This window comes from Helianthus annuus, chromosome 14 (assembly GCF_002127325.2).
Source record: "Helianthus annuus cultivar XRQ/B chromosome 14, HanXRQr2.0-SUNRISE, whole genome shotgun sequence".
Classification (NCBI taxonomy): Eukaryota; Viridiplantae; Streptophyta; class Magnoliopsida; order Asterales; family Asteraceae; genus Helianthus; species Helianthus annuus.
Genome location: NC_035446.2, coordinates 12,960,944 through 12,983,134, shown reverse-complemented (window position 1 = coordinate 12,983,134; position 22,191 = coordinate 12,960,944). Strand labels below are relative to the sequence as shown.

The following is a 22,191-nucleotide window of genomic DNA, read 5'->3' as shown; positions in this document are numbered from 1 at the left end:
ATTAATAAAAACTAAAATATTAATTATTTAATATTACTCGTTGTGCTTATATCAGATGCAAAATGTAAAGTTGAAAAATTGCATTGGTTGTTTGGCATTTTATTTAGGTGATCTATATTATATGATTACATGTATGCAGTTAGTAAAAACAATTATTTAACATGTTAAGAAATATTACTTATTAATGATAATTATTGGCAATGGTATATTGTGAGGAAAAATCATAACCTTCTATGAGGTGATGTATCTCTGATGTTACCCGGAAAAACTTAACTTTTGTATGCTTTTTAATATATTTAACATGTTTAGAAATTGTTTTTTTATGGATTGTTGGATTTTATCACCCTTAATTATTGTCTATTGGCCACTGTCACCCTCAACTATCACTTTGACACCCGCCACCCCCAACTTAACACTTAGTGTGTTCTGTCACCACGTCGTTAACTGATCACTAACTTTTGTCATGTTACTATACATTTAAGGTGTCCTAAGATCCCTAAAACCTTCCTAAGATCCCTATGACACCCCCAAAAGTATATTAACGGGATCTAAAGTTAGTGATCAGTTAACTATGTGGTGACAAAATACATTAAGTGTTAAGTTGGAGGTGACGGACGTCAAAATGATAGTTGGGGGTGGCAGCGGCCAATAGTTAATAGTTTTGGGTGATAAAATACAATAACTCTTTTTATACACTAATGTTTAGTGTTAAATTATTTTTAAATTTTAATAAATATTTAACATGTTAATGAAAAACTTAACATTTTTCTGCTTTTTAATATAGTTAACATGTTAAGAATTTGTTTTTTAATTTTTTTTTACAAAGGTTTATTGAAATTTAAAGTGGATGGAAAGAATTATTTTTTTACAAGAAGTTGTCTTCTAATATTTAACATGTTTAGAATGTGTGGTTTTAGACACAAATGTTTAGTCTTAAATTATTTTTAAATGTTAATAAATAGTTAACATGTTAAGAAAAACTTAACATTTATTTGCTTTTTAATATAGTTAACATGTTAAAAATTTGTCTTTTATTTTTTTTACAAAGGTTCATTGAAATTTAAAATGGATTGGATGAATAATAAATATTTAACATGTTAAAAAAATATTTAAGATGTTAAGAATTTGACTTTATAATTTTTTTTATAAAGGTTACATTTAAAATTCAAAATGGATGGAATGAATGATAATCCTATAGCTGGACCAAGTGTAGGAACAAGTGAAGGACCAAGTGAATTTGAAGATGAGGGTATTAAAATATTTCTCTGTATCTTATAATTATTATTGTTCTAAATATCATTATCTTTAAAATTATCTATATGTTTCTCTGTATCTTATAATTATTATTGTTTTTAATATCATTATCTTTAAAATTATCTATATGGCAAAATAAAACAACTTAGCATGCTAAATTTAAAATTATGAACAAATAATCATCTATAATCAAGTAAAATTAAATAAAATCATTAATTCAAGTAAAAACAAACCTAACATCCATGATACACAATATTACTTGCGCAGAAATTAACCCAAAATAGATTATACATATACCCTGCTCAACTATGGTAGGTGAGCCATACCATGCTCTTGATTCATCGTCTGAACCAACGGGTGAATGATACACCCCGTCGAAGCTAATGTTTGAAGCTCCTTCAAGGTGAGCCGATACTTCAGGCATCACTCCATCACCCCATACATCTGCCTGCCCACACACCTGCGGAAAACAGAATACTTGCTAAACCTAAGGTAAAGAAACCTGAACTTCTAACAGTTGATGTTACTAGTCATAATAAGATAACAGATGACAATTTTGACTCGTTTTTCAATTCATAGATCAACTCAGAGTTATAGTTTAACTCAAACCAGTTCAATGCGTACAAATGTTTTTATATTAAATGTTATTTATTCATAATGATAATTATAAAGACAAAGTGTTTGGGGTTGACCTAACCTGACCCGTCTGACCAGCCCAAATTGTAATCACTGCTCGCTAGATTTGCCTATAAGAAGTTGGAAACGATGTTACCTGTTTGTATCTCTGTCCAACGAAACGGGTGCGAAATGTAGCACCAGTTGAGATCAAAGTGCCTGACTCACTTGTAATACTAGCATCAGGAACAGTTTGCTTGATGGAAACTGGAATAGTAGTTGCAGGATCTGAGTTACCAAACAAATGACTGCCATAGATGAACCTGCAAGTTGCTCAAAGCAGAAATAATACGGTTTATAAAAAATATGGCATGATTCCCTCTTGATGCATCATCTGAAGTTAGAACATTGGTTTAAAAAAGTGTGAAGCGCACAAAAGCGATGAGGTCAAAAACCGAGGCTGCAAGAGCGGCGGGCTTTTCGATGCTAGGTGCTAGGCGATTATATAATTTTTCTATATATTCTATAGGTTTATAGGGTCATTTACCCAATATTTAGACACAAATAAGCTTTATATATGTTTTAATATTGAAAATACATAGATGTACAGCCTGAAAAGCATGAGGTACAACAATCTGCTGCACAAAAATGTGGTATATACATGAGACGCATGCCTCAGAGGGGGTTTTTCACTAAAAAAGTGCGCCTCAGGTGCGCTATATGTACATAGTGAGCCTCAGCCTTGCGCCTCAGTGCGCCTCGCGCCTAAGGTGCTCTTTTTTAAACCAAGGTTAGGACAGGTGTGTATTGATATCTTTTATTATAAATCCATTTAATAAAAACATCTGAATGTCAAACCAATATAAAACCCTAATAATTTGTTTTTTCAGATGATAAACTAGACGAGCATGAGAAAGGGCATAATATTGCATACGAAGGTTACGACTAATATCAAGTACTACAACTACTGCTTGACGCCTATTACCGAACTCCATTCCCTTTTCGCCTGATTTAACAGAATAAAAAAATCTACTTTTTCGAAAGAGTTAACAACCAGTAGTTAGTAAGTACTTGGTTTTGTAACAAAAAATATCGAATTGCAGGAGTCGTCGAAGCCTATAGATGATCAGACATAGCCTAATCGGAAGGCGTCGACTATGTGAAGTAGTTTCTGGATTAACATGTAAACGCACAAAAGAACATATTATATTCAATTAGGCTAAGCATTGAGCAAATGATTAGCAAAACTGATAATTTCATGGTTCGAACTTCAGTTCATTCATTCTCCAAATAACAAGATGAAACAAAATGAAGGTTGTAACAGTTGTAGGCGTGAAGATGACGGAAACTGTATTCAATGTAAACGCAGAAAAAAACATATTACATTCAATTAGGTTAAGCATTGAGCAAATGATTAACAAAGCTGACAACTTCATGGTTCGAACTTCAATTCATTCACTCTCCAAATAACAACGCTGCAACAGAATGAAGGTTATACCAGTTGTAGGCATGAAGATGACGGAAACTGTATTAAAAAATCCACGCTGCAACTTATATTCAAAATTCCATATCATAAAGTTAATCCTCATATTCAAAATTCCAAATCTTAAGAGTCATTTTCTGTGCTTCATGAACTACAGAATCTACACATGCCACAACTTATGGTCTAGGGCTTATTATCATGTACCATATCAAACTTTCAACTACAGGACCACTATTAACCCTAAGCAGCTCAAATTGACCACATTATTTCTACAATTGCTAACAACTACAAAATGTAACCATATTGATTTAAGCCGCCTTTTTACGAAAACACATATAATATTTACCTCAATAAACTAGAAATCTACACTAAACTGAGATCGGCTAGAGTTCAAAAGTTAGTGTTCCAAACGTAATCTAAAATACAGATAATATTTACCTTAATAACTAACATGTCTTGTAAAACCTGTTAGTTCATTCATTTATTAAACAACTGAGACTATAAGTAAATAAATTACCTTAACAGAAGCATTAAATTTTATTTATACAAATAAGGAATTCAAACTTAACATGTAAAACCAGCAACGATTGTGTTCTTGAATTAATCCACTGACCTAAATGATGATTTAAGCACATTTTTTCGAAGTTAAATTACCTTCTGCACCGATGTAAGATTTTTTTTTCCAAATTACTGACTTCTAAAATTCCAGATCTTAGTCTTCGTCTTTCAATACCTCAATTACGAGGTCTTCCGACTTGAAGGAATCTAATGGAGCTTAAAATCGAACAAAAGAGGTGGAGGAGGGACGGCGGCGAAAGGTGAAGAATGGACGGTGGCGAGAGGTGGTGGAGATCAGCATGTGTGTTTAATTGAACAGAAGAGGTGAAAGAAGGACGGCAGCGAGAGGCGGTGGGGGCGGTGGGGAAGCCAGAGGGGAAAGCGCGGTGGAGGAGAGGTGAACGGCAAACTCCAGAGACCTAATTCAAACTTTTCAAAAATGCCAAAACTACCCCTCCGCCTTTATTAAGCCTTGCAAAATTTAATCTAATCTCAGCCCTTGATTAAGTTAATCCAAGGGTGTTCCCCGGTTCCCCACTTTTTTGGTGTTCCCCAATGAACCCCACACTATATATATATATATATATATATATCCGAAAAAAATAGAGTTAAATGCCTAGTTGGTCCATGTGGTTTGTATATATTGCAGACTTGGTCTCGAGACTTCAATAATTACAGAGTTAGTCCCAATGGTTGCAGTTTTGCACTCGAGTGATCCTTATCACTAACCCATATTAAGTTTCTTAGTTAAGTGTATGTGAATGACTAAATTACCCCTAAACAATTAAAAAAAATAAAAAAAATATATATAAATATGGGCCCACCCTTTTCTTCTTTGTTGTCTCTCTCTTAGAAACGAGGTGCATTTGACTTTCAAAATCATACCTATTTTTCACCCAAGTACAAAAATTACAACCATCGAAATCAAAATCAAGTCTGTAATTAAAGACTTAGAAAAATAATGCAGTGTGCATTATTGCAATAATGTAATTATCAAGTGTGTAATAACGTAAGAGAAACATTTGCGTGGGGATGGCTTGTGCGTTTTCTATGGTGATGTGGACGAGACACCGAATCATTTGTTTACAGCTTGTAGATTGGTGACAGGAGTTTGGATTGGTATATCATCATGGTGCAAAATATCGCCTTTTTCGCATTCTCTTTCACTGATGCTTTAAATATACCCGATTATATGATGGTTGCGGATTCAAAGAAAGAGGTGGTGTATGGCATTATTGTTTTAACATGTTGGCGAATATGGAAGGCAAGGAACGAGAATGTGTTCTCTAATATAGATACGGACGTGGTTACTGTAGTGTCAGATATCAAATCTTTGGGATATCTTTGGTACAAGAGTCGATTTAAGAAGGATACGGTAAATTGGAAACGTTGATGTAATTTTTGCTTTTATTTGATGTAACTTGTTTCCTGACGGTTTTTCTCTAACTTGGAGATGCCGTCTTTTCTTTGGTGTTAATGAAATTTGCCTTAAAAAAAAAGTGTGCAATAATGCAAAGGACCAACGGACCAACTACGCATTTAACTCGGAAAAATAGGGAAAAAACACATTTTAGCAGTTTGCAAGTCTGCGAAGGACCAACTGGTCGCAGCATCACCAAAACTCTCCTCTTCCTCCCTAAGTCAAATTTAGGGTTTTCTTTTCTGGTTTGTAAGCTGTCTTCGATTTTAATTTTGAAACGTTCATCTCGTACGTATAAACTGCTATTCTTTGCTTATACATTCGCATATGTTCACTCTCACACTCTATTTAGGGTTTTTTGGTTTACAATAAATTAACTTAGTTTGACCTTTCTGTGTGTTACACTTTCAATATTGTCATTATTTTCATGAAAATGCAGTTAACTGTTTTACTAGTTCTTGCTTAATGTGTTTCACCACTGTAAATGTATTTACCAAGAATTTCCTTTGATAAAAAAAGTTGTTAAGCAACACATTTAATTGAAAGACCAAGAGTAAAGTTTTTTTGTTTCTTTTTTCCAATTGTTTGTTGGTGAACCAGATGAATTAGAGTAGGATTCCATGTGGATTACTGTAAATTCAATCCATTATTCTAGAGAACCATGTTTTTAATTGCTGTTAATGCTGTTCAAAAAGCTCGCGGCACACTTAAAAATAGCTTGGTTGGAATTAGCTAATTTGTAAACAAGCCAGGCGAGCCCAAGCCAAGGTCGGCTCGTGGCTGGCTCGTTAAAAATAAATCCAGACTATCAGTTTACCTAAGTTGTAACCCAAATTTTAATATTTATGATTTATGAATTTGTGGTTTATAAATTCTGCGTTATGTATTTACTACAAATATTAATATTTAAGAGTGAACACTAGTGTATTTGCGAACCAAGCGAACTAGTCCTCACCATACACGTGTGTAAATCAATGGCCATGATTTGATGATGAAATACACTAGTGTATTTTACGATTTGATGATGAAATCCTAGCCATACACGTGTGTAATTCAATGGTCAGGATTTGTTCACTCAGTTTGCAAATACACTGGTGCTCACTCTAGAACCCCACCCTTAGTCATGGTTTTAAAAAACGTTTGAGGCGTGCGCCTCGAGGCGAAACGGCCAAAAAACGAGTCTGATAGTTGTTTTTGACTTTTTGTGTATATGCGCCTCAGAGGGGCTGAGGCGCTAAGCAAGCTGCGCCTTAGGGGATTTTGATAGTTGTTTTTGACTTTTTGTGTCAATTTCAAGCATTTCATGTCTTTTTTAAGTGTGTTTTTGATGATTTTAATGAATCTGATGATGAAATTAGTTAGTATTATTATTTTATGATATATATAATTTTTATATTTATTTATTAATACCGCCTCTGCCTTACGCCTCGTGAGGCGAAGGGAAAACGCCTCGAAACTCGTTTCCGTTCTTTTAAACGTTGCCCTTAGTTTATATTTATATCAATATGTGTAAAAAACACAAAACTTAAAAAAAAGTTTAAAATAAATGAGCCGGCTTGATGAGCGACAAGCTGGCTCAAGCTTTTGACGAGCCGAGCCTGAGCTCAACATTCAGCTTGTTATAATAAACAAGCCAGCCCGGCTCGACTTGGTTTGTAAACAAGCAGTCAAATCGCAGCTTGCGTCGTGAGTGTTTAGTTTGTCCTAACTGTTTCATGCAATCACATTGCAGCTTCTGGGTCCATAACAGAAGACATGATGCTGGTGATTTAGCAAACAAAAGCAAGGGAAAGAGGAACAAAGACTTAAAGAGTCCTAAAATTCTGGCAAGCCAAAGTTAGGAGAGAATGGATTCGGGGCATGGTGAAATAATAGAGAATGCAGAAGGTGATAGACTAAGCAACTTGCCAGATGATCTTATTTATAGAATCCTATCTTATATTAGCATTAAACATGTCGTCCAAACAAGTGCTTTGTCATCTAGATGGAGGTATATCTGGACTTCAGTGCCTCATCTCAATTTCTCAACTACGGATTTCCGTAGGTTGCCCAGGTTCTCCAAATTTGTTACACGTCTACTATCCGGTCGAAACAATCAAAGCGAAGTGTCTTCTGTCAATTTCACCTTTCGTGGAAAGGTTAGCCAGGAGTTTGTCCAAAGAATTTTGGACTATGCATTCTCCCACAATGTCCAACAGCTGAACATTACTTGCTTGCCTGGCCGCCTGTACTGTCTGGCCGAATTCCCTCATTCTCTTTTTAGTTCGCAGTCTCTCAAACATTTCACTTTCACCGGGCGTATTCAAACATGGAACGCGACCGTACCTACTTGGGCGCTGCCAAATTTAACAACATTGAATCTCACATACTATTCTGACACATGGGATGGTCTTTTCTCCAACTGTGCAAATTTGAAGAATCTCACTTTGAAGAGTAGCACAATTTTGAATTGTTTCGGCATAAGTCATCCTGGCCTATCTAGTCTAACACTCGAAGACGATAAAGTGCGTGTCAATGTGGTTACACCTCAACTCAAGAGTCTCACTATTAAAAATTGGCGAGGGATACATTTGATTTCCGCACCCAACCTTTCCTCCTTGCATTACACAGATCATTATTGTTCTTATAAGGATAATGATGATGGTCCTTTGCAGCTTCCTTCTGACCTTCCTCATCTAGAGAAGGTTGATATAATTATTACCTCTGACCATGATAATAAGGCATATACTCATAAAATTGTCCGTCTGCTTCAACAACTTCGTTATGTCAAATTTCTTACACTTAGCTTGGAACTTGTCAAGGTATGTTGGCTTTTGTCTCTAAATGTTTATTTAGTTTTTACACTATTTTTATTTCTTTTAAACAATACTTTATGTACATATAGTATTTTTCAAATTTTTATAAGTAATTTAATTTGGTATAAAAAACAATTTAAACATGGAAAATAAATGTAAAAAAAGGTGATGATGTGGAAATTTACGGATGTTTGTAGGGTTGGGGGAGAAAATGATTGTTTTTGAAGGATTTGTGAAAATCTCACTGAGCGCGTCTGTGAAAATCTCAGTCTTATGATTATGATATAGCATTAAATTGTTCCTCTTTTTTTATAAATGATATATTTTGTATTTATTGCAGTTTTTTTCTTCATCGGTGGAACTATTCTCACATCAAACATCTCCGTTTGTCAACTTAAAGAGTTTAAAAATTTACCCTAGTTATGTTTCCCCATATGACCAAGCACAACAAAAAGTAACTATGTCTACTGAAGTTAAAGACTATTTGCTTGGTGGTTCTCCCGGTGCCACCTTCACAATGGTTTCACATGAGGTATTTACACCATCAAGTTCTACTTATGGCTTTATTATGCAACGTTATTATTCAAGTTGACCCTATGCACTAAATTTGAAAGGAGTAAAATGCCATTTTTCTCCATTCATTTTTCTCCGTTAAGTCAGGGGTATTTCCGTCTTTTTTGTTAATTTAAAGGGCAATTCGGCCTTTTTCACATTGCGTACAAGCATTTAGTATAATGTAAAGTATTCACTAAAGACGAAAATACTCTTAAGTTAACAAAAATGATGAAAATACCCCTGCCTTAATGGAGGAAAATGGATGGAGTTAACGAGTCAAACGATGGCAAGAATTTAAACCTTTTGAATCCAGATGCGGAAAAACAAACCTTTGGACGGAACTTGCAAAACTGGCCAAACCTCAGGGACGAAAATGACATTTTACTCATTTGAAATTTGAAAATAACCTGGTGTGGTGTGTATGCTATGTTCTAAAGTGAACCATCCTTTAATTTAATAGGTTAAATATAAGTTAAATAAATAATAGGCTCGCGAGCCAGCTCAATAAGTAAACAAGTTCGGACTCATTTATTAAAGAAGCTTGTTTCTAGGAGCTCGGGGTCTATTTGAGCTTTAGAGAGCCAATCTTGTGTAGCTCACGAGCTGCTTGGCTCGTTTACACCCCTAGAACTTAAATTATGTTTCTGGCTTATTATGAACCCTGCAGGAAATTAGAGTTGTGAAGAATGTTACATCAGCTCGAAACCTTATGAGAAAATTGCAAGACCAGTTGAAAGAAAATATTGAAACAAACACGAGTCATATAGAGCTAGACAAGGCACCAGTGGAGAGCCACGTGAAAGCGGCGCGTGAGCAACTGGATGATATGAAAAGAAAAGTTTCAATGGTGCAGAGGATTAGTACATTATTGACAGATGTGCCTACATCCTATCGGGATAAGGATAAGCTGCAAGCAAGGCTTTATGGTTTGTGCATACACATCGACACTATCATGAAACATTTGGACACGATCGTGAAACATGTGAATGATCAGATGGAGATCGAATGTGATAACAAGGTTCATGAAGCTGCCACATCGTCACAACCGTCTTCATGATAAATAGTAAGTTCTTGCCCTTATCTTACCCTTCGTAGACTCTCTTATGAGTGGGATCTTACTGGGTATGTTTGTCTGTTTGTTCATTTTTCCATATACTCGCATCTAAATTCCATAACAGCCCTTGAACTTTAGGTTTTTGATAATGACCAAACAAGCCCTGTAGTTTTATAATATCTGTATGTTAAGTTTTCCAAAGTTTTTGAAAGTTCTTAAATATTTATGTCAAATCTCAGTATAATAACAGTTTTAAAGTATTTATATATTATTAATTTATAAGTTTCATAATAAATTAATAATATAAGTATTTGCTAATAATTTTTTGGATTAATTTCATATAACTCGGCCAGTATTTTATATATATAAAAAAAATATATACCCTTAAACACTTGAAAATTTTCATATATACTCAACAAAAACGAAAAATATCATATATACTCTTACAAAAACTAAAAATATCATATATGCCCTTACAAAATAGTTAAAATATCAAATATACCCAATTTATTAAAAACAATCTAATGAATAATCATTTTACACTTATTTTTTTAACTTCTAAGTTTTCATATATGCTTATCTTTTAACTTCATATTTTTATATAAAACATTTTAAGCTTAACTTTATTTTTACCCATTTTTGTTTTTATTTTTTTTATTTTTTCCATAAACAATAGTATTCTCCATATATAATATTTAAGCTAAATAAATTAAGCTAGAAAAGAGTAAATTTAATATTTGAAGTTAAAGGTCATATATGAGATTTCAAAGTTATAGAAAAATAAAGGTAAGTGTTTTATTAAATAGTTTTTAATGAATTGGGTATATATGATATTTCAACTACTTTGTAAGGGTATATATGATATTTATAATTTTGCAGGGTATGTATATGATATTTTGCAAGTTTGTAGGGGTATATATGAAATTGTTCCTAATTTTTTTTATAGAAGTTTAACATTATAGGAAATTAATCCAAATATATAATAACTTAAAAAATGGTATAAGAAAAAAAAAAAGGAAAAGTGTTTAAACCCACATAGCCATCCGTTACGACATAGCCACTGGTGTCCATCAATCGCACATTGCAGAATTTGCAGGTGGTCTCAGTATTAACTGATTTTTTTTTGTTTTGTTTTCAGGCTCTTAACCGGCCTGGAGCTATCTCCCTTTGCAGCATATTGGGATGGCGAAGTTTAAATTGTCTTGTGCTTTTATAGACTTGACTTTTCAAGGATATGTTTTTTTTTTTTGGTTTGTAAATCTCTAGTTATGATACTTACCTATCGCCTATCACGCGATGTACGGATTTAATACTTTTTTGTAATTAAGTCTACATTTCCATGCTGTAAACTTTGAGTTAATGCCAAAAAAGTTTAATCCTCTGGTTGTATGGTATAGGTTGATTCTTAAGAATCAAATAAAATAATGGCGCGCCAAAACCTTTTGGACAATGTTTTGTTGGTTAAAAAATTGTTCTAATATACTACTACATGCCTTTGGATTTGCTATTACCATTACTCGGGTGGCAGGTCCATAATGGAGGGCCGATGACTCCCATTGCGGCGTGAGTCTATGACTGCATTTTGGGTCTCAATTCCGTAGGGATAGACCGGTTTGTGGGGTATTTTTTTGTTTGCATGTTTTCTCAAGAAACAAGTAAAAAAACAAAGAGTAAATGTGTTGAGTTGACAAGCCAAGTAAAAAGGAGGAATCAAGAATTAGCTTTAGAAGTACCCTGTATTCAATGTTTTAAAAACCGGTTCAAACCGGCTTGTTGTACCGGTTTAACCGTCCAGTAGAACCGGTTAAACTGCCCGAAACACCCGATACACCCGGTTAAACCGTTTCTCAAACTAAAAGAATTGAATTCTCTAATCAAGTTTGTCCATTGACATTAGTTATGTAGGAATTACCTCAACTACATGAACACCCATCGGTAGATCGACCCATCCAAAAACTCCACAGTTCGACCTCCATACATAAACACAAGATCTAAGATTTCATTCACAGTCGAAACCAAAACTAAAATACAAACCTTAATTCACTTGAAGAGCACAACAATAGAACTGATAACCAGGGTTCAAATATCCAAGAAGTTCGAACCACAACTTCTCTTCGATAATAGTAGACTATCATTGAAGTCACTAGAGCTTAAAAATGTTATGGAAGAAGAAAAAGAGAACATACAAGAAAAAAAAACAACATTCAAAGGACTAAAATGCCCTCATGGGGACTAATTATTCATTATATAGACGTTCTTCCAAGTATGCATTCTCTCACAATATCCAACAACTGAATGTTGCAAGCATGATTGAGAATGAGGTTGAGTTCCCACTTTTTCTCTTTAGTTCTCGGTCTCTAACACATCTAAGCCTGACGATGAAAGTTTCCTCGAACTGTAGCAAATATTCTTTAGCATACTTCTTTAAAACAACAGCTACCTGGGATCTCCCTGTCCCTGCCTTAACAACTTTGTATCTCGACAATGCCACGTTGATTTTTAAGAAAATACTGATAAATGCATTGATCTTTTCTCTAAGTGTGCAAACTTGAAGAATCTCACCTTAAGAGGTTGCTATATGGAGGGTTATTAAGAACACCAAGTTAGCCCAAAACTGTATTACAGAGTTAAGCGCGGCGCTAGAGCAGGAGAAAGCTAGTACAGAGACCAAAATGGCAAATATGCATGAACAAGGGAAGGCACATGTTGATGTCGATATGAGTTGGAAAGATTTGAGCGTGCAGATTCAGGAAGGGAAAAAAAGGCTTCCGACATCATTTTAAAGTTGAAAGAGATTAACGGAATACTGACAGTCTAACAGAGTTGCCTGCATAAAATCAGGATACCATTCAACCATCTTTTTCTACTTTGTGTGCAGAGGCTGACATTGTCACGAATAAAATAACGGAGTTTATAAAAAGAAGGTTTGTGATGAGAATCAAAGATGCTTGATTCAATTCTAGAATTACAAAATTTTAAATGTAAAATAAAACCCTAAATTCAATCATACAACCTTAAAATTTTAAACACAATACAAACCATATCTAGTGATTTATTTACTACAATTGAAGAAAACTTTGTTGACTAATACAAATGGCATCTATGGTTCATATCAAGAACCAGGGAAAATGATGACATTTACATTAATTTTTGCTGTAGTCGAATTCGGTTGAAATCAAGCCGTAATTCGGGTTGGGTCGAAAGAACCCATTTTAATTAGTTGGAAATTATTTCGTTTAGAAAAAATATTTATTTGCTAAAACGAATCAAACCGTCTTAAATCAAAACAAATCAGTTGATTCACTCAACTTGAGATTTATACGGTATGATTCATGGTTTACAGTTTAAAATACCATGTTAAAGGTTTGACTAGCATTTTGAAAGTTGAAACATGCCATGTATACCAAAACCAGTTTATGAACCCCCTTTATCATTAAAAAACATGGTACAATTTAACGATTTTGAAAAAGAAGTTAACCGATTCAAAAACCCAAACCGCCAAATCAAATCATTTGACCCATTTGGCCCACATCACAAAGGTTTCAATCCTAAACCTCTTTCTTTTACTTTTGTTTAAAGAGCCAAAAACTGGCATGAGCAGTTCAAACATTCAAACTCTGACCAAAATAAAGAAAACAAAACATGCCTTTGAAGTCACTACAAGCTAAACAACAAGCATGTTTTAATGCTAGCCTTGGACTGGCTTCTTCTTAACGACACCCTCGAGAACACCGTTATCCAGCTTACACTCCAAGGTTGACGGGTCAACCTTTGCAGGCAGATGAAAGCGAACCTCGAAGTCGCCAGGTGGACAAAGATACTGTGTGTACATATTGAACGTCATGTTGTGGGCCTGAACCTCTTTCTGCCCGGTGTTTGTCACACCTTGGATTAGGATATCTCCATCCGGACGAATCTCACATTTAAACTCTGCAGATTTAATAATGTAAATTAGGGGTGCTCGTTATTCAAAATGCACTTGAAAACCCCGAAATTCGAACTGAACCGAATTCAAATAACCAATTTGAATTAGGGTTATTCAGATCGGGTCATTTTCCGAATCAATTTTGAATTTGAAATCTCGAATGGAACCAAGCTGAATTCGCATAATATACCTTTTTTTCAGAAATTTTTACTTTCTGAAATAAAAATTTAGTTTTGTGTAATTATTTTGGCCAATTCAGTTTATTCAAATGGACCCGAATTCGAATAAGCTTATTCGAATCGGTTTTTTGAATGTTATTTGAATTCAGTTTTCAAATTTGAATAGCCCGAACAAACCAAAAAGGCAAAAACCAACCCGATGAACTAAACGAAAATAATAAAGTAAAAAAAGTAAAGAAAATTAAACACATCTTACTTAAAATTTAATATAATATCATATTTACCCAACAAAAAATCATAATATCAGACATATCCATTTTAAAAATATAAAAAATTTAAGTATTTCGAATGAGTATATCACTGTTATATCCGATACTAACTTTTTTACTCAGGTTAATATGATATTATGCAAGGTTTCAAGGATGTATATGAAATGAAAGTGCCCCTATAAAACATTCACCTGATAAAAATACCGTTATAACATATAATCGTGACTTGTAATAACTTGTTACATATTGACACACTTAGAAATGTCAACCCGTTGTAAGGGCGGTGTTTGGATTCCACATATTTAGGGCTGTAATCGAGCCGAGTCTAGCCGAGCCAGGCTGAGCTCGAGCTCAAACTTATTTTTTTGAGTTGAAAAGTCGAGCTCAGCTCGTAAAAACTTCGAGCCAACTCAAGCCCAATTGAATCGGTTCGTTGAATTTTTTAAAATATCTTTGTTAAATTTTGATACAAATATTGATAACATAAAAAACAAAAATAAAAGAATTAACAAACATTTCTAAGATACATATATACACACACACATACATACGAGCCAAGCACCACTGACTCGAGCTCGCTTGACAACAAAACGAGCTTGGCTAGGCTCGGCTCAAAAACAAAACGAGCTTTTTTCAAGCGAACCTTGAGCCGCAAGCTTTTTGAACACCCCTACTCATATTGGGGTGTTCGGCAAAAACTGATTATGATGTTCTAATCATTTAGGGTCAAAATAATTTATTTAACATTCGTCGGTTTGAAAAACTTACTTTCATCGTCGCTGACACCTGGAAGTGCAAAGCGAAACAGAAAACCATCATCGGATTCAGAAAGGTCATACGACCCCATAATCGGTGCCATTAACCCCTTTGCAGCACTCCCAGTAACCAATACTCCACGTTTGGTGACTGCCATCAAGGCATCCTTTTCTTTTTCAGTGGGTTGTTCAGGCAGATAAACCATCATGGGCTTATCATATACCACCATGTCATCAGAGTCGTCAAGAGGCGGGCCCGTGTACGGGACGCAGTTGAGAGGAGCTACAGCAATTGGAACTTGATCGGCCCAATTCGATTGAGAACTGAAATTCAAAAAGCGTAGTCGATGAACATTTATAACAAAAATCATACTATTAACATGAGAAAGGCTATAGAGTCATGAAGTTTTGGATGTGGAAAAGGGTAGAAAGCTCATGAATTTGCTGTTCATTTCTCTTGCATTTAAAAACCTAAAATATTAAAAAAAAAAAAATAAACAAATCCATTTCATCATATGATTCCAACTACATTTAAGATTCTACTTGAATACTAAACCCTAGACATTATGATCCAAACATGGTTTAAAAAGGCGTTTTGAGGCGCAACTCGGCTGAGGAGGTGAAAAACCGCGTAAGAGACTTAGCCTCATGTGAATAAGCTGAAACGTAAGCCTCACCTTGTCCGAGGCTTTCCGAGATGGTGAGGCTTAAGAGTTGAGCCTCATCAGACCTTGTGAAACTTGCCGATTTTTTTTCTGGAGTTTTTTTTGACCCATTTAGTGCTTAGTTGGTGGGCCAACCCAATGCGTGGGCTTAAAAAACAACATTGTTTGAGTCCAACACCGTGGACTTAGTTGGTACGAATTCAGACATGAAACCCTAATTAGTCAATGAACACATTCACCGTTCGATTACGAATAAACAATAGTAACAATGAAAGAAATCAAGAATTTATTGAATATTCATAAAGATGAGGAGAGACATACAGAGCATGAGGTGAGGTGAGGTGAGGTGAGATGAGAAAGAAAGGGAAACAATATTCTAACAATACGCATAACTATCTCTCTCTCACATGCTCTCATTATATCATGCATTCATGATGATCTATGGTCCAAAGAGAAACTTGGAAGGTTTGGCTACATGGTTGCGTAGGCTCTGTAGGACGATCCGCACATGTTTCAAATGCTCCTCCCATGATGCAGTATAAACCAAAATATCGTCAAAGAACACTAACATGAATTTTCACAAGAAAGGACGGAACACATCATTTTACTAGTCGTTGAAATGGGAGGGGGGGCATCATCTGTGATGAGGCTAAGCCAAATGTCATGACCATCTTTAATGCGAATTTGATGATAACCGTTGGAAAGATCGAAACAAACTAATAACACGAGGCAAAAGCATTGTGGGATTAGAGACAACCTCAACACCACTGTTGTTGCATCTTCATAAAGATGCCCTTAGGTTCCTCTACTTCACTTTCACAAAAATAGAACCATTTAACGAGGGCCATTGTGAATGTCGGCCACTTTTTTAACTAAAAACGGTGATGCGCCCAACTGAACCATTCCGCAGCATCATCAAACAAAAAAGAAGCAATTCTCAAACGATTGGGTTCAAAAATTGCATAAAATTCGTAATACATGTTGGCTTTCCAAATTATCACTAGAAAATCGGGCAAGGTGCACTAGGGCAAGCTTATGTCGTCCTAAAGTACTAGAGCCAACTTTGCACATGAGCAATGAAAGCACCAATGAAATAGATCTATTGATTGATCATGAATCTATTGATTGATTGACTAAGAAAGAAACATAAGTAAAAATGGGAGAAATTGGGAAGGTATTGAATACTCGTGAAAAAGAAGACGAGGAAAGAAATATAGAGCATGATGTGAAAACGAAAAGAAAATAATACTCTAATAATAAGCTAATTTACTCTCTCACACAAGCTTGATCTATTACCCTTTTGTGGATGTGGCATTGACCACAAAATCTTCCAAATGCGCAGGCGTTTTCCGGATACGGGTACTTTTCCTGAGCTCTGTCTCGTCGACTGTATTCGTAAGCTTTTGATCCATAATCTATTCCTTGAAGCCCACTGTTTCTGGCTCGTTCACAACATCGTTTCACGCATATACATAAATAGAAAGAGAGAAATAAGCAAATTGAAGAACATGGATAAAGGGCAATTGCTCGACGACTAAAAAGTATGATAAAAAAAACGAATGAACATTGATAGGAAATAATGAGTAAGAATTACCTCTTTTGAAAGACCCGAGATGTTTAAAAAGGAACGTACAAAGCCTCGACGAAGATGTAAAAAACTAAAGGAATGGGGCGGCCTTTATATATGATTGAGAAAAGGCCATACTTTTTGTTGCGAGGCGATGTGGGACGCGTAGTATTTCTATCAATTAAACTAAATATGAAAAATATACATTTACCCCTAAGATTCCAATTTGGATACTTTGTAATTTTGTATCATAGATACCTTAATAACGGATGATAATCTTCATAGACAATCTAATCCTGATATCTACCATCAACGATTTCGATAAAAAAATGATAGATTTAACTTAGACAGACATGAACTAATAGCACACATCAACTTTTAACAAAAATGCATTTAGAAAGTCATAAATAAACACCATTTCATCTTAATAAACTCTTTATGAAACTCTCCACCAATTGAACTGCTACTAAAATAGTCTTTTTAATTATTTAATGAATGTTTGGCATTAGAATATAAGACAGGATAGATACATAGAAAATAAAAGTAGCCAAAGGAAGTAGGGCCCGATCAAGAAAATGCCACATTTATATACATGTTGAAAGAATTCTCTTTTTTATTTAAAGTTAAGCAAAGATTTTCTATAATATATGCACAACAAATGGATTCATTCGAATCATGTATTATGCTTACAAGATTGAACCAGATGACTAAAGTGAACTGAACAAATCTACAGAAGTTCACTATTTGATCAATGGTTTTGCTGCAAAAAGACAGTATGGATCGATTATAAATTATAATACAAAAAGAAGTAAAAGTAAACAGTTATTCTACACTTGGTTTAAAAAAAGCGGGAAGCGCACAAAAGCGACGAGGTCTGAAACCGAGGCGCAAAGCGCAAAAGCGGTGAGCTTTTCGTATGCAAGGCGCAAAGTGATTATATAAATTATTTTATATATCCCATAGGTTTTTAGCATCCCCTACCTTTGATTTAGCTAAAATTAAGCATTATATATGTTTTAAAATGAAAAAAAACAGAAATGGACAGCATAAAAAGCCTGTTGTACAACACTCAGCTACACAGAAACACCCCATGTACAAAAGGCACGCGCCTCACCTGTGCCTCAGGTCAAATTTTAGCCTAAAAAGTGCGCCTCACATGCGCCTTATGTCACACAAGGCGTTTTGGTTTGTGCCTTAGGTCGCCTCGCGCCTAGGCGCGCTTATTTAAACCAAGATTCTACATGAAAGGTAATGAATTAGGCAACTAAAATATGGCAGAGAGCTTGTTATGTTCGATTTAGCGAAGTCAAAGATAGTCAACGGAATGGGTATAAAAAGTCAAAACATAGTTTTATTGTTGCTAAGAGAATAAGTCAATGGCTTGAATATGAAAAGTCAACAATATGGCCAATTGCAGGATGGTACTGATGAGAGAAAATGGATAGTACACTGTTGCTGTAAGATGTTGGAGTTAATAAAAGTCGCCAGACATGGATGCAGATGAAAGTCAAAGCCAAAAGTCAAAACACGGGTCAATTGGAATTTAAGGGTTGGTAAAAGGCCTAACTTTTGGTTTCTAAGCGATGTGGGACGGGTAGTAATGTAGTATTGCTATCAATCAAACTAAATATATACATTTATTCCTAAATTTCCAATTCGATTACTTTGTAGTTTCGTATCATAGGTCGCCTAATCCTGATATCAACCATCAACAATTTTGATACCAAAATGATAAATTTAACTCATGAACTTATAGCAAGCATCAACGTTTAACAAAATGCATTTAGAAAGTCATAAATCAACACAGAATCATCTTAAGAAACTTTATAAAACTCTCCACCAATTGAAATGCTACTAAAAATAGTCTTTTTATAATTTAATTGAACGTTTTAGTCATAGAATAAGTAACTTCTTTATCCAATCCCTACACCCAAACAGAGACTACATAGAAAACAAAAGTAGCTTAGGGAGTCGGGCGCAATCAAGAAAATGCCACATTTATATACATGGTGAAAAAAATTCTCTTTTTTAGTTAATGAAGGATTTATATACATGTTTTAAACAACTTTTCAATGATTAAAGCAAGCAACTTCAACTTCAGCTATACAACTGCTAATAGAAAGGAAAAGGCTGATTATTAAAATAAGAAACAAGAACAAAACTTAGGGTATGTTTGGCAAAAGTAGCTGGTGGCTGGTGGCTGGAAGCTGGTAGCTGGTGGCTGGAAGCTGGAAGCTGGTAGCTGGTGGCTGGAAGCTGGTAGTTGTAGTTGGTAGCTAGTAGCTGTAGCTCTTTAGATATATTTGGTGTTTGGCAGAGTAGCTGGAGCTTTTAATAAAATGTATAAAATGACCAAAATAGACATAACTAAAAATTTAAAAAGTTTATTATCTTTAGAGGTTAAAATAGTCATTTTTTCCCTAAAAGCTTGTAGCTCCTTCTAAACGCTACTAGTAGGAGCGTTCAACCAAAAGATTCAAGCTTCTAACCTAAAAGCTTCAAGCTCCTTCAACCAAACAAGACTTTTTATTAAGTTGGAGCTTTTTCTTAAAAGCTTAAAGCTAGAAGCTCCTAAAAGCTCCATGCCAAACACACCCTTTATATTAGACCGATTGCATACCAATTACAAAAAGCTGGAGTTCCTCATTAAAACCATCTTATAAATAAACTTAAAACAAATTAAAAGCAAACAATTATTTTTAAGAGCAAGGGAATGAACACGTGTAGGCGTGTAGGTATAGATGTCATACAAACGAATTGAGAAACCTTCATTAAATCCAATTATAAAATCACAGTGAAAAAAATAAGAAACACCCCGCAACATTGCTTAGATTGTCTTAAACTATTTTTATTGGTTCACGCCTTTTGACGTTTTGTTAAACGTTCACGCCATATACATGGAACTCATAAAACGAATATTTCCTTAAAAGAAATAAAAAAAAACAACTGAATTCTTTTAACCTATATAAAAACTGCTAAAAGTAGGGATAGGTGGTTGATTATCAAAATAAGAAACAAGAACGAAACTTTAAAACTAAACCTCTAGCATACCAATTAAGAAAAGCTCGATTTCCTCGTCAAATCCTTTTAAAGAAGTATAAAAAATAAGAAAAGCCGAAGTGTCTCATTGAATTCTTTTCTTAAAATAAATAAAACAAATTAAAGCAGACAATTATCTTTAAGAAGCAGGTGTATGAACACGTATAGGTATAGATAGATCATTTGTTGTCTCATATAAACGAAATGAGATTTTAGAAACCTTCATTAAATGCAATTAAAAATCACATTGAAAAAATAAGAAACACCCTGCAACATTGCTTAGATCGTCTAACTATTCCTATCAGGTTCTGCATTCCGACATTTGGTAACACGTTCCCATCATACATACAAATGGGACTCACGAAACACATCTTTTAAATTTTAAATTAAAAAATATCCGATCGAACCTCAATGCTTTAAGGGGACATTTTGAAAATGTATTAAAGCAGTAACACACCACCAATTGTTCTCAGTTAACTCTTTATTTCAAACTTTTCATTAAGTTGAAGTAGTAAAAACAAAACTATCTTTTATATCTTACATTCTTACTTCATATTCCTACTAATATTTAGACCAAAACTAAAGATCTCCATACCAAAAAAAAAAAACAAAAAAATGGATTCAACTACTCTACAACCTTTGAAAATCCAAAATCTCTTAAAAGAAACTACCCTACCGTTACGGTTTGTTCTCCATTTAAAATATTGCATAGTTTAGAAAAATGGTATTATTATTATTAAAAAAAATAAGTTTGTTGAGCCACGGGTCTAAACGTGAGCATCCGCTCTTCTCCTGGGATAGAGATAAGGTTTGCCCTCGTCTCCGGTCACGCTCCCCATACCCTACCTTACAAGTGGGACACTACCAGATATGTTTGTTTGTTTGTTTGTTTGTTATAGTATAGACAAAAGAAAGTACACAAAAGAAGCAATATCTCCACCAAATACAAAAATAGGACAAAAAGCCCCAAATTTTTAATTTCATTTTCACTTTGCTTTCAAAGATGAAAGACTTTGCCAAAAAAAGGGGTTTTTCATACTATAAGCGACACAAACATTCAAACAACACAAATCCCATATGAAATCAACAAGCTTTTTGACACACCCAGAAACCATAGGCTTCTTACAAATAATCTACAGAACAATCGACACATAATCTTGAAAAAAAAAATCAAAATCCTACACATTATCAAGAACAAACGGAACCGATAATCGAACAAAGTAACAGAATCCGATATACAGTAAAACGAAAAGTGTCAAGAATCGATTCACCAAATGTAGCTACAAAACAAATAGCATCAAGAAACCGATTCGATACCAGAACAAGAACATGGGTCTTACATAAATCGAATAGAAAGATATACATGAATCTTAAACAGTGGTCGGAGGAGTATAGTATACATACCCGTTAGGGGCGGCCATGGATGAGGGAGGTGTTATGATACGACGTCGGATGGTGAGGTGAAGAAGGGTTCTTGAGGTTTTGAATATATATAGAGAGAGATGAAAGTGGTGGAGTGGTGTGAATGCGTAGATATGTAGTAATCAGCAGCAGCAGTCATGAGAAAGTGATGAATCATGATGACATGGGTTGCTTTGTGTTTTTTTGCTAGGGCTCAATCTCATCATCAACATAAAATCGAATTAACTAATTTTTTTTTATTTTTTTATTTTTTTTTATTTTTTTTATAATGTTAGTAATTTCTCCACCTGGGGATGTGGTGAGAAAATGTTGAAATAGTTTTTCATTTATCTTAGAAGACTTAAAAAATATTTATTTGTGAAAGTGGTTTAATTTTCTTGTATTATTATTTTGATTAAAATTAGAAGAAAAAATGTGAGTTATATCTTAAAATATCATATTTAGGGCTTGTGTCGGTAACACTTAAATTGATCATGTATTCTTGTGTGACTTGATCGTGTACTTTTTCTGGTCGTTAGAGCGTAAAACTTATAGTTTTCAAGTCCATGTCCATAAAAAGTAAGTCACGTGAGAACAAGAAATTAAGTTAGATGCGTTAATGCCTAAAACGGATAGTATTGTGTTGCACCTTTAATA

The 22,191-nt window shown here is 34.5% G+C and overlaps 2 protein-coding genes across 4 annotated transcripts; one reads left to right on the top strand and one right to left on the bottom strand.

Moving 5' to 3' along the window:
* Window positions 1-5,446: 5,446 nt before the first annotated feature.
* Window positions 5,447-11,117, top strand: LOC110908104 (putative FBD-associated F-box protein At5g22720). Of its 2 annotated transcripts, none has more exons than XM_022153007.2 (5): window positions 5,447-5,575; window positions 7,063-8,131; window positions 8,466-8,657; window positions 9,348-9,743; window positions 10,873-11,117. In XM_022153007.2, exons 2-4 carry the CDS (start codon window positions 7,178-7,180, stop codon window positions 9,735-9,737), a joined length of 1,536 nt encoding a protein of 511 aa, XP_022008699.1. In that variant the 5' UTR covers window positions 5,447-5,575; window positions 7,063-7,177; the 3' UTR covers window positions 9,738-9,743; window positions 10,873-11,117. The 2 variants fall into 2 exon arrangements, with proteins under 2 accessions (XP_022008699.1, XP_022008701.1); XM_022153009.2 differs by having other exon boundaries at window positions 5,447-5,579.
* A 2,157-nt stretch (window positions 11,118-13,274) lies between these two features.
* On the bottom strand, window positions 13,275-21,675 carry LOC110908105 (alpha-crystallin domain-containing protein 22.3). 2 transcript variants are annotated; one of them, XM_022153011.2, is made up of 3 exons: window positions 21,538-21,675; window positions 14,876-15,186; window positions 13,275-13,664 (listed from the first exon to the last, which is right to left on the bottom strand). In XM_022153011.2, exons 1-3 carry the CDS (start codon window positions 21,552-21,554, stop codon window positions 13,423-13,425), a joined length of 570 nt encoding a protein of 189 aa, XP_022008703.1. In that variant the 5' UTR covers window positions 21,555-21,675; the 3' UTR covers window positions 13,275-13,422. The 2 variants fall into 2 exon arrangements, with proteins under 2 accessions (XP_022008703.1, XP_022008702.1); XM_022153010.2 differs by lacking the exon at window positions 21,538-21,675 and adding an exon at window positions 16,824-16,960.
* Between the last annotated feature and the right edge of the window lie 516 nt (window positions 21,676-22,191).

What these genes read in the sequence shown, in the direction of transcription:
- LOC110908104 (XM_022153007.2), top strand. Translation starts at nt 7,178, where the DNA reads ATGGATTCGGGGCATGGTGAAATAATAGAGAATGCAGAAGGTGATAGA. An exon ending in TTAGCTTGGAACTTGTCAAG is followed by an intron (nt 8,132 to 8,465) that starts GTATGTTGGCTT and finishes TATTTATTGCAG; the next exon opens with TTTTTTTCTTCATCGGTGGA. An exon ending in TCACAATGGTTTCACATGAG is followed by an intron (nt 8,658 to 9,347) that starts GTATTTACACCA and finishes TGAACCCTGCAG; the next exon opens with GAAATTAGAGTTGTGAAGAA.
- LOC110908105 (XM_022153010.2), bottom strand. Translation starts at nt 16,939, where the DNA reads ATGGATCAAAAGCTTACGAATACAGTCGACGAGACAGAGCTCAGGAAA. An exon ending in AATGCCACATCCACAAAAGG is followed by an intron (nt 15,187 to 16,823) that starts GTAATAGATCAA and finishes TTTGAATTTCAG; the next exon opens with TTCTCAATCGAATTGGGCCG. An exon ending in AGGTGTCAGCGACGATGAAA is followed by an intron (nt 13,665 to 14,875) that starts GTAAGTTTTTCA and finishes TTAAATCTGCAG; the next exon opens with AGTTTAAATGTGAGATTCGT.